The sequence below is a fragment of the Somniosus microcephalus genome, chromosome 9 (genome assembly GCF_052327205.1).
Source record: "Somniosus microcephalus isolate GS21.2 chromosome 9, FLI_Smic_1.0, whole genome shotgun sequence".
In the NCBI taxonomy this organism is placed as follows: Eukaryota; Metazoa; Chordata; class Chondrichthyes; order Squaliformes; family Somniosidae; genus Somniosus; species Somniosus microcephalus.
This window is the reverse complement of record NC_140995.1, coordinates 190,064,514-190,082,204: the sequence shown is the minus strand read 5'-3', so window position 1 is coordinate 190,082,204 and position 17,691 is coordinate 190,064,514. Positions and strand designations below refer to the sequence as shown.

Below are 17,691 nucleotides of genomic sequence, written 5' to 3'. Positions count from 1 at the left end.
TGCATGTCGGTATTTAATATGTATGTCCGAACATAATGGAGATCTGAATTGAGTGACACATTCGATCACTGCCTCCTATTGTGGAGTCATGATTGATCTCAGATAAAACACATTCATTGTATTGTGTGCTCACATCATTCAAAATCATTTCCACAGATTGTGTGCTGTTGGAATTTGATTCAGTCAGACCGTTGTTCGGAGTTGCGGGCTCCAAGATATCCAATGTTGATACTTTTTTGTTTTTATTCACGATCAGAACCAAAGGTTCATAAAAATAAAATGACAGGCAAGACTGACAAAAATCTCATAAAAAATATACCCGGGACTTAAGCATCAGCATGAAGTAAATAGAGTCCATTGGTGACAAAATAACATTTTGTTTGCCTTTATCCTTATTTTTTGGGTTAACTCTAAGCAAGTTAGGCTTAATATTACTACACTGGATTTTGTGTGAAGTAATGCACATTAATCTACAACAGAGTATGGACTGCCCAGTGATTCTGTGATCTATCCATGCTTTTTTAAATTGTTATATGTTTAAAAAGTCTGCTACAGAAAAGTTCATTTAATCTTAAAAATACAATACATCATATTTTTGCAAGTAGTATAAATACACTATATTTAATATAATTATATTCTGATTTTCAAAAATCAATGCCAATTTAAATCTTTTAAAATTCACTGCTGTTTAATTATTGTAAAGCAGTGCATACATTGCAAAAAGCATGAAACTTTCTGTATGGTAGACTATGAAGAGGCTGGTAATAAAATAGTCATAGATCATAAGATAAATGGACAGTCATTGCGCACTTTAATGTTCACTTAAAAATAATCTTATTGCAATGACACAATTGGAACAGTAATAAAATATCACAACTCTTATAATCTTTAGCTTCCCTGAAAAATGACTAGTGCAACTTTAAGAAACCCAGAGCTATCCAGCAGTAGTGACCTCATCAATTGTCCCCACACCATTGTTCAGATAATGTTCCTGAAAATCATTAACAAGGCTACAATGCTGTATTAATGTGACAAGTGGGTAATAAATTGCTTTTGAGTACCAGGGGCTTATATCATAGCGTTTTATAATGGGGATGCCCATATGCCTGGAAGTCTAAATTTCAAAATATTTGGAAACTACCTTCAGTGTGTTGGTTACAAAACGCCAGCTCTAAAAACCAATAACAACTCTTTTCCGCATTGCAACAAATATTTGAAGTATACAAATTTATGTGAGATTGCAAAGAGAGCATACCAATGTACAAACAGGCCCAGCTTCCCTTTTGTTTTATTTTTTACTTATATTTTTGCAGTTTCTATGCTAATTTTTTCCTTTCATTTTTGGTTATTAAAAACTTGGCAAAGCATTATAAAATAAAGTATAGATCTATATCTTTCAAAGGCTGCAGTTTAATGTGTTTTTCCCCAGCTAATTAATATTCATAGAATATTCATGTAAACAATCATAAATAAGAATACAAAATCAGCACACTTGAAGTGACTTCTTTAAAATTACCCGAAATTATCAGATGCAGTATAGAAGTAAATGGTTTTCATTTCTCCCCGCGAGCCTTTGATTGTGCGCGGGTGAATACGTGTGCGATGCATCTGTTTCATTACCGAACTGTTTTCAAGGAAAGTTTAAAAGTGTTCATGATGTTAACAGGTAGAGCTGACTGGAAACAGTATATATGAGTACATCCACCCAGCTGACCACGATGAGATGACTGCAGTTCTAACAGCTCATCAGCCTTACCACTCTCACTTTGTTCAAGGTACACCAAATCTATTCTCACACATTCTGACCTGTGCTTATTCTTATTTGAGGTGGGGTGGGGGGTTGCTTTTGTCCCCTTTCCCCTCCTTCCCCCCCTCCCACCCTGCCACCTCTATAGTACTGTAAACTGTTATGGTGTGTTTTAACAGAATATGAAATTGAACGATCCTTTTTCCTGAGGATGAAGTGTGTTTTGGCAAAGAGGAATGCAGGCTTAACCTGTGGTGGTTACAAGGTGAGTTCTGCTCATCTGATGTGTGATCATGTTAGGACTGTGACTATTATTCTTTTCCTGTTTTACGTAGGTAGTAATTTAAAGCAATTAAACAACCAAGCACATTGAACATTATTTTGAAAATAATCTTTTATTTTGTGCCCAATATGGTAATGCTATTCACATTCATGACTGTATACTGCAAAATGATTATATCTCACCCCCTCCCACCTTAGGGAAACATTATTTTGGCTAGACTTATGTACAATACTTTAATGTAGAGACATGTTTACAGTAATTGTTCATTTACCGAAAGGCAAATAGTAAGTTGCATTTACTTATAATGGGATATGGGTCTTAGGAAAGAATTCATGTGTAATGGCTGGTTATGTTTTACTTATTTGGGGAAGTCATTTTTTAAAATTTGGGCTGTGGGCAATGCTGGCAAGGCAGCATTTATCACCCATCATTAGTTGCCCCCAGGGCATTGAGTCAATCATTTAGTGTGGGACTGGAGTCATGTGTAGGCCATACCAAGTAGGGTTGGCAGGTTCCCTTCCTTGAAGGACAGCCATGAACCAATTGGGATTTTAATGACAATGCGGCAGCTTTCATGGTCAATCTTTCTGGCGCTACCGCATTTATTGAACAACTTATCACGAAGGGATTTTAATTCACAATCTCTAGGTTGCTAGTCCATAACTGCTATGCTACCATACCCCATGTATTCAGTCACTTCAAGTTACACATTGGAGGATTTCATATAAATTGATATTTTTCACACTGTCAAATCCAAAAAAGAAATTTATATCAAAGTAATCTGGTACACAGTGTATCTAAAAGGGCCCACAACAAAGCTGATTGTGGATTATTCAGCTGTCTTGCTAATAAAATGCAGCTCCATAGCAATGGAAGCACATGCTTTATAAATTCTTGTTGTACATGTGAATCTCAGTGGAGTCCATAACTCTAATCCACTAAGCAATATTTCTGGTGGTTTTGTCTAATCCTAGTCAGGTTGATCGGTATTGGTGTCTCACTGGGAAAAATGATACAATGTTTATTTTCCTGATGAAAGTATATCTCGTGCCTCCAAACTGCATACATGTTAGAACCCATGGAAAAGCTTAAAGAGCAGCTATTCTGACTGGAGAAAGATGGTATGGGTTGATCAGTTGTGGAAGAATTGGAGGAGGGGGTTAATGAAGGGAGCAACAATATATCACAAAATTCCTTTCTGCTGTATAAGGCTTGACTTTCTTGGGATGTTAGCATCCTTCAGGAATCCTAAAACTAAAGTGGTCCATGAAGTTGGAAGGGCATTCAACAGTAGGAATGGTCCCCACACAGAAACATTTGAGTTCACAGCCTCAATAGGCCATTGTGAAATACATCATGAGATACTAGGGAACGGTAGCATAGTGGTAATGTTACTGGACTAGTAATCCAGAGACAAGAGTTTAAATCTGGATTTGAATTCAGTTAAAATAAAATCTGGAATAAAAAAAAGCTAGTATCAGTAATGGTGACCATGAAACCATCGGATTGTTGTAAAAACCCATTTGGTTCACTAATTGGAGCACCAAGCTCATGGTCTACAGAGCAGTAGTGATACCCGCCCTCCTGTATGCTTCAGAGACATGGACCATGTACAGCAGGCACCTCAAAGCACTGGAGAGGTACCACCAATGCTGCCTCCACAAGATCCCACAAATCCATTGGCAGGATAGGTGCACCAACCATCAGTGTTCTCGCTTAGGCCAGCATCGAAGCTTTGACCACGCTCGATCAGCTCCGATGGATGGGTCACATCGTCCGCATGCCCGATACGAGACTCCCAAAACAAACGCTCTACTCCAAGCTCCGGCACGGCAAGAGAGCTCCAGGTGGGCTGAGGAAACGCTTCAAGGACACCCTCAAAGCCTCCTTGAAAAAGTGCAACATCCCCACCGACACCTGGGAACCCCTGGCCCAAGACCGCACAAAGTGGAGGAGAAGCATCCGGGAATTCGCCGAACACCTCGAGTCTCTTCGCCGGGAGCAAGCGGAAGCCAAGCGCAAATAGCGGAAGGAGCGCACATCAACCTAAGCACCCCACCGTCTGCCCCTTCAACCACCGTCTGCCCCACCTGTGACAGAGACTGTAGGTCCCGCATTGGACTCATCAGTCACCTGAGAACTCATTTTTAATGTGGAAGCAAGTCATCCTCGGTTCCGAGGGACTGCCTAAGAAGAAGAGAAGGTTCACTAATGTCCTTTAGGGAGGGAAATCTGCCATCCTTACATGCTCTGGCCTATATGTGACTCCGGACCCACAGCAATGTGGTTGACTCTTAACTGCCCTCTGAAGTGGTCTAGCAAACCACTCAACTGTCAAGAAGGCAGCTCTGCACCTCCTTCTCGAGGGCAATAAATGCTGGCCTTGTCAGTGACGCCCACATCCTGTGAATGAATAAAAAAAACTTGCAACCAATAAGGCAGGCATGAGACTTCGAATTCTCCACACTGCGGCTCACAGACAAATGACCAGTCAGGAACTCAAGGGTGGGGTGACTCGTGTTTTGCCATTGTGTTAATGAGTCACACTATAAAAATACAGTGCATCTGTTTCTTTCAGGTTATTCACTGCAGTGGCTATCTAAAGATTCGCCAGTACAGCCTGGACATGTCTCCTTTTGATGGTTGCTACCAGAATGTTGGATTGGTGGCAGTTGGCCATTCACTGCCCCCAAGTGCTGTGACAGAAATCAAACTGCACAGCAATATGTTTATGTTTCGAGCCAGCCTTGATATGAAACTTATATTTCTTGATTCCAGGTAAGATCATTACATTGTCAAGTAATTTTTTGGTTTGATGAGGGGCATAGATAGGATAGATATAGAGGAAGTTTTCCCCTTAGTAGGGGGGTCAATAACAAGGGGGCATAGATTCAAGGTAAGGGGCAGGAGGTTTAGAGGTGATTTGAGGAGGAACTTTTTCACCCAGAGGGTGGTTGGAGTCTGGAACTCACTGCCTAAAAGGGTGGTAGAGGAAGGAACCCTCACAACATTCAAGAAGCATTTGGATGAGCACTTGAAATGCCATTGCATACAAGGCTATGGACCAAATGCTGGAAAATGGGATTAGATTGGACAGGGCTTGATGGACGGTGCAGACACGATGGGCCGAAGGGCCTCTTTCTGTGCTGTATAACTCTATGACTCTATGACTCTATGAGTGTCAACAATGGAGTTTCATTCTTTATCCATTGCAAGTACAAAATTGCCTGAAGTAGTGCTGTAGTTGGGTTACAGAGAGCACAGTGCTCTATTAGTTATGTAGAAGCCCCCAAACACTCAAGTAGCTGCAGTAACATCTTGAAAATCAGCATCTGTCCTGAGCCCTTGTGAATGGTGTTGTGTTCACCTCCAATTGTAGGTTAGCTTTAGAGCAGATCACCAGAAAATACTTTGGAACATCCAGCAGCTTGAACCTCCATTCTCAGAAAAAAGATCCTTCTTGGCACCAGATGATATTTATACTGGTAGACCCTTTTAGCATAGGTCTCTCAGAATTATGAATTAGAAATGAGTTTGTGCAATCTATCACTGTCTACTGCTCAGCAGACTAACAGTGCATCAAATCATAAAGAGTTACATTACAAAAGTCAAGACTTGAACGGAAGAGTTCAAAGTGAAGGGCACTTTATCTTCATTTATCTTCCTTTATCCTTCATCTTCCATTGTTGATGAAGTTAATTTTGTAATGCAATCGAATGGAGTATACAAGGGGATAAGCATTTGACAATGATTTAGGATGCTCATTTATATCTGCTTATGCATGTCTTCTGTTTTTCCAATGCAGGGTAGCTGAACTGACAGGTTATGAACCTCAGGATTTAATAGAAAAAACTCTTTATCATCACGTCCATGGGTGTGATACATTTCACTTGCGTTGTGCTCATCATTTGTGTAAGTACTTTTCCATGTGTGAGAATCTTAATTAATTTCTGATTAGTATGTGAGCACAAGGATTGCCTTATTTGGTCATAGCTGTGAAGCTTAAATTCATTTTTTCTTTTAGCATTGCCCTCAGTTGGGTATCTGAGGTTACAGGAATTTTGAATATTGCAAAGGCAAAAATACGTCCTGCTCATGTGCTGGCAATGATTAGTGCCAAAAATAGTCAGTCCTTTGGAAGCTAAAAGAAAATCAGCTTCAGGGCAGAATAAAACAAATTGGGCCTGAGTCTTCTGGCCAAGATGCTAAAGTACTTTCCCTCAGGAATCAAAATACGATCTTGATTGCTCAAGAGTAAAACTTGGGGGAATTGTGAATACATTACAGGTCGCTCTTGCAACCTTCGTAACAACATTTTAGCACTAAAACAGGAGGTGCTCTGTGTTCCAACATTGTGAACTTATTTTTATATAAACAGTGAATGGAGAATAAGAAGGAATTATCAGGATGAAATAGTGATTAGCTTTCCTTTCTGTACACAGTGCTTGTCAAAGGACAGGTAACGACAAAATATTACCGCTTCCTTGCAAAGCACGGAGGCTGGGTTTGGGTTCAGAGCTACGCAACAATAGTCCACAACAGCAGGTCCTCCAGGCCCCACTGCATCGTCAGTGTCAACTACGTCCTCACGTGAGTAACCATTTCCCTCCTCATTATTAGTTTAAACACAGGTGCCCTGGCAATGATGCAAGCGCTCCCATAAAGTCAAGCTGCATCACCAGAACGAAATGTACTTTAAAAAGGACCTAAATTGGACCAATGCTACAGGATGTTGGCAGGATGATCATATTTAGATCTTGTGTAGAGTTCAGCTACATTTCCTATAAGCAAACAAAAAAAATGGATAGAATAGATGATGGGCTGACTTGAGCTATAAATGTCCTTATGGGTTGGGGAGGACCTAGCACTGTTAGTTATTGTCCTATTTGTGACCATCATGTAGACCTCCCGCGATGCCTTGAAATTACTGCAGGCTAATCTATTATTTTGAAATAATGAGCATATCTCCCAAGGCATTACTGTGTTTTAAAATGACAGGAGCATTATACCATGTAATGCACAATGTGTTGTTCTGCTGATAAAGTGCAAAGGTGTGTAAATTGACCTGTCCCTTTAAGGCCACATTGTTTAATTGCTGTAAATAGTTAATTCGAAGTGGATTTCTCTATGACACAATTGTGAGGTAAGTTAGATGGTGGCCGTTCCCCTGTAGACTGACAGCAGCAGGAAATGACTGGTTTTCTTTGTAATTTTTTGTAAAACTTGCTTTGCATATGTAACAAAGAGTGTGACAGTTTGAAGTGTGATGTCTTAAGTGTGATGAACTCAGAACTTTTCTACATATGCAGATACGTATGCACCGTGAAGACCATGAGGAGTGGTCTGATTCTGTTTTTGTGCCTATATCAGCTGTCAGTAGCAGTGCTGGTAGGGAGGGTGCTCTGTCATTTATGTGACTAACAACTGATGCAATCACTGCAGTTGTGCTGAAAAGTGTGGGAAATCTTCTGACGAGTATATCACAGTATCTTCATTTTAACAATGACTTTGAAAAAAGTATATTTTGAAATCAAGTGAATGCAAACAATTGATCGAAGCACAAGGTTGTGCACATTTGTAAAATCCAAGCTTGATGTCACATAAGAACATAAGAAATAGGAGCAGGAGTCGGCCATTTGGCCCCTCGAGCCTGCTCCGCCATTTAATGAGGTCATGGCTGATCTGATCTTGGGCTCAGCTCCATTTCCCTGCCCGCTCCCCATAACCCATCACTCCCTTATTGTTCAGAAATCTGTCTGTCTCCACCTTAAATATATTCAATGACTCAGCCTCCACAGCTCTCTGGGGCAGAGAATTCCACAGATTTACAACCCACTGAGAGAAGAAATTCCTCCTCATCTCAGTTTTAAATGGGCAGCCCTTTATTCTGAAACTATGCCCCCTAGTTCTAGATTCCCCCATGAAGGGAAACATCTTCTCTGCATCTACCCTGTCGAGCCCCCTCAGTATCTTATATGTTTCAATAAGATCACCTCTCATTCTTCTAAACTCCAATGAGTATAGGCCCAGCTTGCTCAACCTTGCTTCATAAGTCAACCCCTTCATCTCAGGAATCAACCTCGTGAACCTTCTCTGAACTGCCTCCAATGTAAGTATATCCCTCCTTAAATAAGGAAACCAAAACTGTACGCAGTACTCGAGGTGTGGTCTCACCAATACCCTGTACAGTTGTAGCAGGACTTCCCTGCTTTTATACTCTAACCCCCTTGCAATAAAGGCCAACATTCCATTTGCCTTCCTGATTATTTGCTGTACCTGCATGCTAACTTTTTGTGTTTCATGCACAAGGACCCCCAGGTCTCTCTGTACTGCAGCATTTTGTAATCTCTCTCCATTTAAATAATAATTTGCTTTTATATTTTTCTTACCAAAGTGGATAACCTCACACTTTCCCACATTATACTCCATCTGCCAAATGTTTGCCCACTCACTTAGCCTGTCTATATCCCATTGCAGATTTTTTGTGTCCTCTTCAAAACTTGCTTTCCCACCTATCTTTGTATCATCAGCAAATTTGGCTACATTAGACTCGGTCCCTTCATCCAAGTCATTAATATAGATTGTAAATAGTTGAGGCCCAAGCACCGATCCCTGTGGCACCCCACTAGTTACCGTTTGCCAACCAGAAAATTACCCATTTATCACTTAAGCATTATTTGCATGATTTATCCCATCTCTCCTACTCATTTCAATGTTGACGGAGCATTACACCATGCGCTCTGGCCTTGCATCTCAATGAAAAAAATCTTGCTGCATGTTGTTTCTGCAGAGAGAGTGTTGCAAAAGCAGCCTTAGTGCATTTAAGTAACATTGTGGTTTTTCAAAGTTGGGTCCTTGACCCTGATGGGTCTGTAAGGGGATCCCAGTGGTCTCTGAGGCCATCACATTCCTTTCTGTCTGTCATTAGATTTCTGTACTTTTCTGTATTTGTAGACTCACCAGTACAGTACATTATTTGTGTTGCTATGTACTAACAGAGAATGATTTTTGCACTGTTTCCCTTTGGTCTGCTGACGCTGTCTTTTGGAGGCTAGTTTCAGGAAGTGTATCAGTATTTGCAAGTGGTCTCTCAGAGAAAAAGTTTGAAAATCAGTTTGCTGAAGAAGGTGTTGGGCCACGTGTGGGGAAGAGAGTGTACGATGCTGAGTGCACAGTTACTGCAATGCAAGTGCTTTTAATAATGATTATAAATCTACATTTTGAAAAGGTTCCCAGCCCCAGGAAAGTGGTTAAAAATGCTGCAGATCTCAAGTCAATTTTGCAAAGGCAGCATTAAGGAAGATTAATGATGGCAAATAATGTCTGACTCCCAAATTCACAGTTATTATTTCATAAAATGAGTCAGCCATGGGTATAATTTTCAGATATAATTTGACCTCATTTGCATTATTAGCAGTTTGTTTGTATACCTCGGGTTTTTTTTGGCAGTGGGTGTGTATTTTTCCTCCATTTTAAACCTCTCATTACACAATGGTTGAAAAGACAAATGGCAGAAATGCCAGCAGCTTTCTTAATCTGGTCGTCAGGATGTGTGTCAAAATAGCCTGAGGTGACTGCCATTTGATTTCCCCTCCCTCCAGTTCCATTCACTTCCATTCTGCTCTGATGATACATTTGAGTTTGGAAACTCACCGTGTATCAATTTATGGACACAATAACATGACCAACATCACTTTATGGCACCGCGGCAGGAGATATGTATGCAATTGTTCTTCCCCACCCCCCAATTTTCTCCCCTGGCGTGTTTAAAGGCCTGGCTTATCCGGCAGTGCAGTTCCATGGCCACTGACTGACCTTCAGTACCTTGCTTGAGTGGCCATTCATACGGTGTGAGCCTAGATGGCGAGCATTGGCAGGCTGTCTGACCACGGGAGCCATCAGTACTGTCCAGATCTGACACCCACACATTAAACTTTCCAGATAGATAGCGATTAGGAGTGGGAACATCCCCCGTGGCTGATTTTTCCTTCTCCATAGCTCACAGGTGCTGAGGCCAATTGAGGTGCCCCTACTGTTGCAGCAGCTAAACTTACCATTCTCAACACACACCAGAGAACAAACCAAGAACTTTAGTGGTTTGCAGGCTAAGTGAGCTTGCATTTACACATTGACTTATTAGGAGGGGCAACTATCTTCAATTAAACAAACCAGAACTTTCTTTTAGCACTTTGATATTTCCACAAGTTAAATTGTGCAGGGTGGGGAGCAAGGGAAAGCATAGTGCTAAAGTTAAGGACACTTGTATCTCACTTACATCTTTGTTCAGAAATGACAATTTCTTTGAGGCTCAGTACAGTTAGTAGAATATACTGTAACAGTTCAGTTAGTCATTGGCACACTTTAATGCATTCTGCACTCCATACAAGAGGGGCAATAACAAAATAGGCATATGACCCCTTGTTCCAAATTTAACTTAAATCTTGATTTTTTAATGAAAATTGTTGCCTGTGATTTGTCTGTCACCTTTTTGGTGGGAGAAAGTTTGATCAGCTCACCTTGTTCCACCCCTCTCGCCCCTCATTTAAAATCCTCGCTCTCTACCGCCCAACCAAGTACCATGCCAAGTTTCTCACCAAGATATCGTCACTGCTTTCCTCCCTCAGCCCCTGCACTGAGCAACTTCTCATCCTTAGCGATTTCAATCTCCATCTCAACTCATCATGCTCTCTTTTCTCTGAGTTCATTGCCCTCCTATCCTCCTTTAATCTCGCCCTCCATATAAACTCCTCAACCATATTCATGGCCACCCCCTCAACCTTGCCATCTCATGTGGCTTCTCTAGTCCTACCATGTCAATTCCAGATAAGGCCATCTCTGATCACTTTCTTGTATCGCTTTCTACCCACAACCCCCTTTCCCTCCCAACACCACTTCCTTCTGTGTCTGCTCCTGGAAAAAAACTCTCTCCCAATTCACGTATAACTGCACTTTCAAAATAACAACCGTCTAGCCTTTGGCCCTCCATTCACCGCAACATTTCTGCTCAATCACTTCCTCACCTCCACCTTTGATGCCCTTGTCCCCATTAAAGCCATTACTCTCTCTCACCCTGGTCATTCCCCCTGGTACTGCCCTCATCTCCACTCCCTTAAGTCCAAGGGACGCAGACTTGAATGTTTATGGTGGACAACTGGTTTAGCCATTCACTGCCAGATCTGGCTGGACCACATAAAGCATTATCGGTTCCTGCTCTCATCTCCCAAAATTTCTCACTATTCCAGGATCATCCTGGAATGCAACGATAACCCCCAGCTTCTCTTCTCCAATACAAACCATCTTCTTAAGCTCCTCTCCCCTGCCTCCTCGACCCTCACCTCCAATGACAAGTGCGAGGACCTCATGGACTTCTTTATCACTAAGATTGAGACCATCCGTTCAGCTGCCTCAGCCGCTTCCCTTCCCTTAGCCCATCGGGCCAAACTTCTCCTAAGGTTCCCCCCTGCTCTAGCCCCGAACTCGCATCTTTCTCTAGTTTCTCTCCTATCTCTCCTCACGCCCTTTCCGAGCTAATCTTGATCATGAGACCTACCTCCTGCTCCCATGACCCTATTCCCACCAAACTGCTGCCCACCCAACTTCCCATCCTGGCCCCCTTGTTAGCTGATATTATTAATGGTTCCCTCTCTCCGGTACTGTCCCCCAGCCCTTCAAATCTGCCATCATCACCCCTCTCTTCATAAAACCCACCCTTGACCAATGTTCCCTCTAAGGTGTGCAGCTGCACACCAATTGCGAGGTCCCACGCAGGCCACTCACCAGTTGTTCCACTGGAAGAGATAGGGGAAATTGCGTTTGACCCTTCTGTCCTTGCAAACTACCGCCCCATCTCCAAACTCCCTTTCCTTTCCAAAGTCTTTGAACATTTTTTCACCTCCCAAAACCGTGTCCATCTTTCCCACTACTCCATGTTTGAATCCCTCCAATCAGATTTCCGTCCCTGCCGCAGTATTGACTTTGACCGTGGTGAACTATCCCTCCTCATCCTTCTTGACCTGTCTGTAGCCTTTGACACGGTTGACCCACACCATCCTCCTCCAACGCCTGTTCTCTGTCGTCCAGTGGAGTGGGACTGCCCTCGCCTGGTTCCATTCTCATCTATCAAGTTGCAGCCAGAGAATCACCTGCAATAGCTTCTCTTCTCTCTCCTGCACCGTTACCTCTGGGGTTCCCCAAGGATCTATCATTGGCCCCCTCCTATTTCTCAGCTACATGCTGCCCCTCGGCGACATCATCCAGAAACGCAATGTGAGGTTCCACATGTACGCTGACAATACCCAACTCTACCTCACCATCGCCTCTCCATCACCAAGATCTCTGTAACTTCACCCGACTCCGCCCCTGCCTCAGCTCATTTGCTGCTGAAATTCTCATCCATGCCTTTGTTATCTCTGGACTTAACTATACCAATACACCCCTGGCCGGCCTGCCACCTTCCACCCTACATAAACTTGAGCTCATTCAAAGCTCTGCTGCCCGTATCCTACCTCGCACCAAGTCCCATTCATCCATCACCCCTGTGCTCACTGACCTATATTGGCTCCTGGTTGAGCAATGCTTCGATTAAAAACAATTTTCATCCTTCTTTTCAAATTTCTCCATGACCTCGCCTCTTCCTATCTCGGTAACCTCTTCCAGCCCAACAACCCTCTGAGATATCTGCGCTCCTCCAATTCTGGCCAGTTGCGCATCCCCGATTTTAATCGCTTCACCATTGGCGGCCGTGCCTTCAGCTGCCTAGGCCTTAAGCTCTGAAATTCCCTTCCTAAACCTCTCTCCCTCTCGCTTCTCCTATAAGACATTCCTTAAAATCAATCTCTTTGACCAAGCTTTTGGTCACCTGTCCTCATATGTGGCTTGGTGTCAAATGTTGTCTGATAACACTCCTGTGAAGCGCCTTGGGATGTTTTACTATGTTAAAGGCACTATATAAATGCAAGTTGTTGTTGTTGAAAATGATTCCTTGTCTTGCCTATTTGGCGAGGTAACAAATGATATTTTTCAATATTGCTGGCTGTAAATACTGCTGCTGTGGTACATATACAACCTCACACCAAATGGAAACCCAAAATCCTGGAGTGCTGGTGAATTTCATAGTACTTTAAGACTGCATCTACTTTCTCACACTGATATGTATTGAGTGCAACACCCAGCAAGGCAGCGCAGAGTTCTACTGCCAGAGGTACCTCGAAGATGATCGTACACTGAGCTCAGTGGCAAAGGGCACATATTTGCATTGATGTACGTGCAGATCTCTTTCCTTATATGGCTCACCTTTGAAAAGAAAGAAAAGTAATCTTGCGAAAGTCCCCAAGAACTCAAACTAGGACTTGATAACATAGGGCAACCATGTTTCCCAACATTATACCAGTGACTACACTGTACAAGTATATTATTGGCTGCAAAATGCTTTAGGATGTCCTGAGGTTGTGAAAGTTGCTTTGTAAATGCAATATTCTTTCTCTCCAATCAGTCACCTCTTCAAAAAAACTTTATTAAGTTTGTCAAACACTTTTTACCTTTAACAAAGTCATGCTGGCTGTCCTTGATTAGAACATAAGAACATAAGAACATAAGAAATAGGAGCAGGAGTAGGCCAATCGGCCCCTCGAGCCTGCTCCGCCATTCAATAAGATCATGGCTGATCTGATCCTAACTGCCAATCCACTATCACAGAACCATCTCCTGCATCTAACAGAATTAGACACACGAAATAGGAGCAGGATCAGGCTACACGGCCCCTGGGCCCGCTCCGCTACCCACAGGGCTATGACCGATCCGAACCTAGACTCATGTCCAAATTCCTGCCCGCTCCCCGTAACCCTTAATTCCCTTTACTTCTAGGAAACTGTCTATTTCTGTTTTAAATTTATGTAATGATGTAGCTTCTACAGTTTTTTGGGGCAGCATATTCCATGGACCTACCACCCTCTGAGTGAAGTAGTTCCTCCTCATCTCAGTTTTGAAAGAGCAGCCCCTTATTCTAAGACTATGCCCCCTAGTTCTAGTTTCACCCATCATCGGGAACATCTTCCCTGCATCCACCCGATCCAACCCCTTCACAATCTTATATGTTTCAATAAGATCGCCTCTCATTCTTCTGAACTCCAATGAGTAGAGTCCCAATCTACTCAACCTCTCCTCATATGTCCATCCCCTCATCCCCGGGATTAACCGAGTGAACCTTCTTTGTACTGACTCGAGAGCAAGTATGTCCTTTCTTAAGTATGGACACCAGATCAGATCTAAGGTTGCCTGCCCCCTGGTCGGTTCAGTTACATACTGCTCAAGAAACCCATCCCTAATACACTCAACGAACTCATCCTCAAGGCAGCCCTGCCCAATTTGATTTGTCCAATTAATATGATAGCCCATGCTTTTCCAAATACTCACTAATTTTATCTCAAATGGATTCTAAGAGTTCACCCACAACTGATGTCAGGCCAACAGGTCTATAGTTATACCATTTTTCCTTCTCTCCCTTGTTGAATGCAGGTGTTACATTAACTATTCTCTGGTCCCCGTTCACAACTTTCATATTTAAGGAGGACTCAAAAATTGTAGCCAGAACCTCTGCCATCTCCTCTCTGACATCTTCCAACATCACAGGGTGCACACCATCAATTCCTTTGCTACAATTATCCCTAACAATGTTTCCATATCCTTACACCAGCATTCTCACTTCCACCAGCACTAATAGAGAAAGAAAGCAAAATATTCATTTGATATCTCTGCCATTCCTCACCTTCCACAATTAGACTTTTTCCTTCATCCCTGAGTGATCCTAGCTTCACTTTAACTATTCCTTTTTTTAGATGCTTATAAAAGCCCTTACTATTTCTTTTTATGTTATCTGCTAGCCTTTTTCATACTCTCTTTTAGTCCTTCTAATCTTCCTTTTCACTTTGCCATGACATTTTGTGTATTCCTCATGGTTTTCTCTCGGAACCATTATAGCTACCACATCATATTCCCTCCATAGTTATTGATACTTCCAACTTTCCAATCTTGTTTTGAATTCTTTTTTCCTGGTTTTCTTGTTTAATTTTTTTGATACCCTTTACCTCAAATCCTCTTTCATTCCTTTTCTCCTGGAATAATATTTTTTCAAGCTGGTGGCATTGCTTATAATATTAATTTCAGTCCCGCGATACTATTGCAACCCTCACTGGGTTCACACTGCCAGTGTGCTGCCACTTGTTACACAGTGAAGCTGCTCCATCCGGCTGCCTCAACAAGCCTAACTGGTTTTTGTGGGATTGAACCAAACTCGTTTTCAGCAGGTAACAAATTAAGGACTCAGCAGTGAAGCAATTAAAACAATTGTTGAATATACGAACATCTCTATCAGCGATCTAGACATACACAGTGACCCTGAGCTAATTTGATATTGAAATGATATGGTATTTAGTGGAAAGAGTTTACAGTGATTGTTTGCCAGTTCCACTAATTGCGTGTTGATATAGTTGTTTTTACTATGTAAATCAGTTTTGTTTTATTCAGTACTGAGATGTCTAGGCAGGGAGCCTCTGTTTTTCTACACAGGCAGATTTTAGTGTTTTGTGGGAGAAATACTTAACAGCTGATAGATGCTTTCAAAAGGAAACTAGACCAGCACATGAGAAATAAGGGAATATAAAGATATGATGAAAGGCTGAGCTGAGGCAGACTCATGTGGAGCATAAACATGAGCACAGATTAGTTGGGCCAAATGGACTGTTTCTATGCTGTATGTAATTCTATGTAACTACAGTGATATTTGGGGAGGGAAAGAGAAGAATCCAGCAACTAATGGCAACCTGTTAATGACCCTGAAACCCTTTTACTATCCAAGTTAGATTGTTACTGTAGAAAATGGTTAACATGATACGGTTTGTATAGCTACAGAATATTTTCACATATTTTGTGAAAGAAGTAAGGAGAAGGAAAGTTGCAAAGAAAAATACCACCGTGACCTCTTAGCACCCATGACTATAGATTTAATGAAGAGCTATTTAGAAAGGACTAAGTTCCTGAATGGGATGTTGCAATATACATATCTATATATATAGATATTGTTGGTGGCAACTGCCACAGGTAATTCTCTTGATTGGCCCCATAACTTCAGAACAAAACCCTGTTCAAGTTTTCCAAAAAGTAAACAAAAGTGCAGATATTTATTTACATATTTGACAGCTATTCTGCATATAAGCAGTGGTGGTCTTCCAAATGTTTCATGTTACTGTTGGTGATGTTAGCAAACAAATACTTATTGTGTTTGTGGGATATTCCACTGCCAGCTATTTGAACAAGGGTGTCAACCCGTTTATTTTAAACTGGTTCATGCTTCCCTTAAAATAATGGATGCAGAAGTGTTTTCCGAATATACTCTCATCCGCTTATATCACCGACAGTAATTGCTGGCCTATTAAAGTTCCATTTTGTACATTGTCTTTACAACTAAAGCTTCCTTCAGTTGTAATTTATTATCAACAATAATGTAGCAGTGCTATATATCTGTAAAACAAGGCATTAGGTAATAGGGAAGAGTGTATCTGTAGATCAGAACTCATTATATAATACTAGTTGATCTCTCATTGCGTTGTGTATGCACAGCAATATTAAACTTAATTTTAAGTAATAAATATTAAACAGATTGTTAAAAAGAATCTGCTCTTATTTCCTAATTATTGTATGCTCTCCATGTCAATTTATTTTTAACATTTGTTCTTCTCTAATATTTGGCTTACTTACTTCGTTTACTTTTGTACTCAGTATAATTATCTTTCTTTTTTGATTTATTCTATTTCCTTAACATATGTTTGCTTGTGGAAAATTACATTTATCTTTGTATTTAACAACTTATGCATGTGCTTTAAAATTGCGCATTTATCCCTTAACAATCGGGAATGCGCAACAGGCCAGAATTGGAGGAGCGCAGATATCTCGGGGGTTTTAGGGCTGGAGGAGGTTATAGAGACAGGGCAGGGTGAGACCATGGAGAGATTTGAAAACAAGGATGAAAATGTTTAAATCGAGGTGTTGCCGAACCAGGAGCCAATGTAGGTCAGCGAGCACAGGGGTGATAGGTGAACGGGACTTGGTGCGAGTTCGAATACGGGCGGCAGAGTTTTGGATGAGCTCAAGTTTACGGAGGGTTTAAGGTCGGAGGCCAGTGCTACAACCCTCCGAGATCTCTGCCCTCCTTCGATTCTGGCCTCCTGCACACCCCCAATTTTCATTGCAGCACCATTGGCAGTCGTGCCTTCAGCTGCCGCAGCCCTAAGCTCTGGAATTCCCTCCTAAAACCTCTCTGCCTCTTTACCTCTTTCTCTCTTCCTTTAAGACGCCCCTTAGAACTTATCTCTTTGACCAAGCTTTTGGTCATCTGTCCTAATATCTAGTTATGTAGCTTGGTGTCAGTTTTGTTTTGCTAATACTCCTGTGAAGTGCCTTGGGACGTTTTACTATGTTAAAAGCGCTATATAAATGCAAGTTGTTTTTCTTGTGTATGTGGTGGGAGCTGTTACAACAATTGGAACCTGATATAGGCTTATAGGTAATTTTGTGATTTATTTTCTAAATTGCTCATTTTTCATGTGTTCTATATTTCATTTTTAGGGGTTAGTGGGTGGATGAGGAAATGTTGTGTCTTGGGGAATAT

General features: G+C 41.7%; 1 protein-coding gene across 1 annotated transcript in view; it reads left to right on the top strand.

Moving 5' to 3' along the window:
• The window catches only part of sim1a (SIM bHLH transcription factor 1a), a 62,555-nt gene that overhangs the window by 13,546 nt on the left and 31,318 nt on the right, over window positions 1-17,691 (top strand). The window contains exons 5-9 of the mRNA XM_085997709.1: window positions 1,667-1,775; window positions 1,927-2,012; window positions 4,609-4,808; window positions 5,836-5,942; window positions 6,473-6,620. Of these exons, the coding sequence (XP_085853835.1) occupies window positions 1,667-1,775; window positions 1,927-2,012; window positions 4,609-4,808; window positions 5,836-5,942; window positions 6,473-6,620 (650 nt within the window). The remainder of the gene's footprint in view (window positions 1-1,666; window positions 1,776-1,926; window positions 2,013-4,608; window positions 4,809-5,835; window positions 5,943-6,472; window positions 6,621-17,691) is intronic.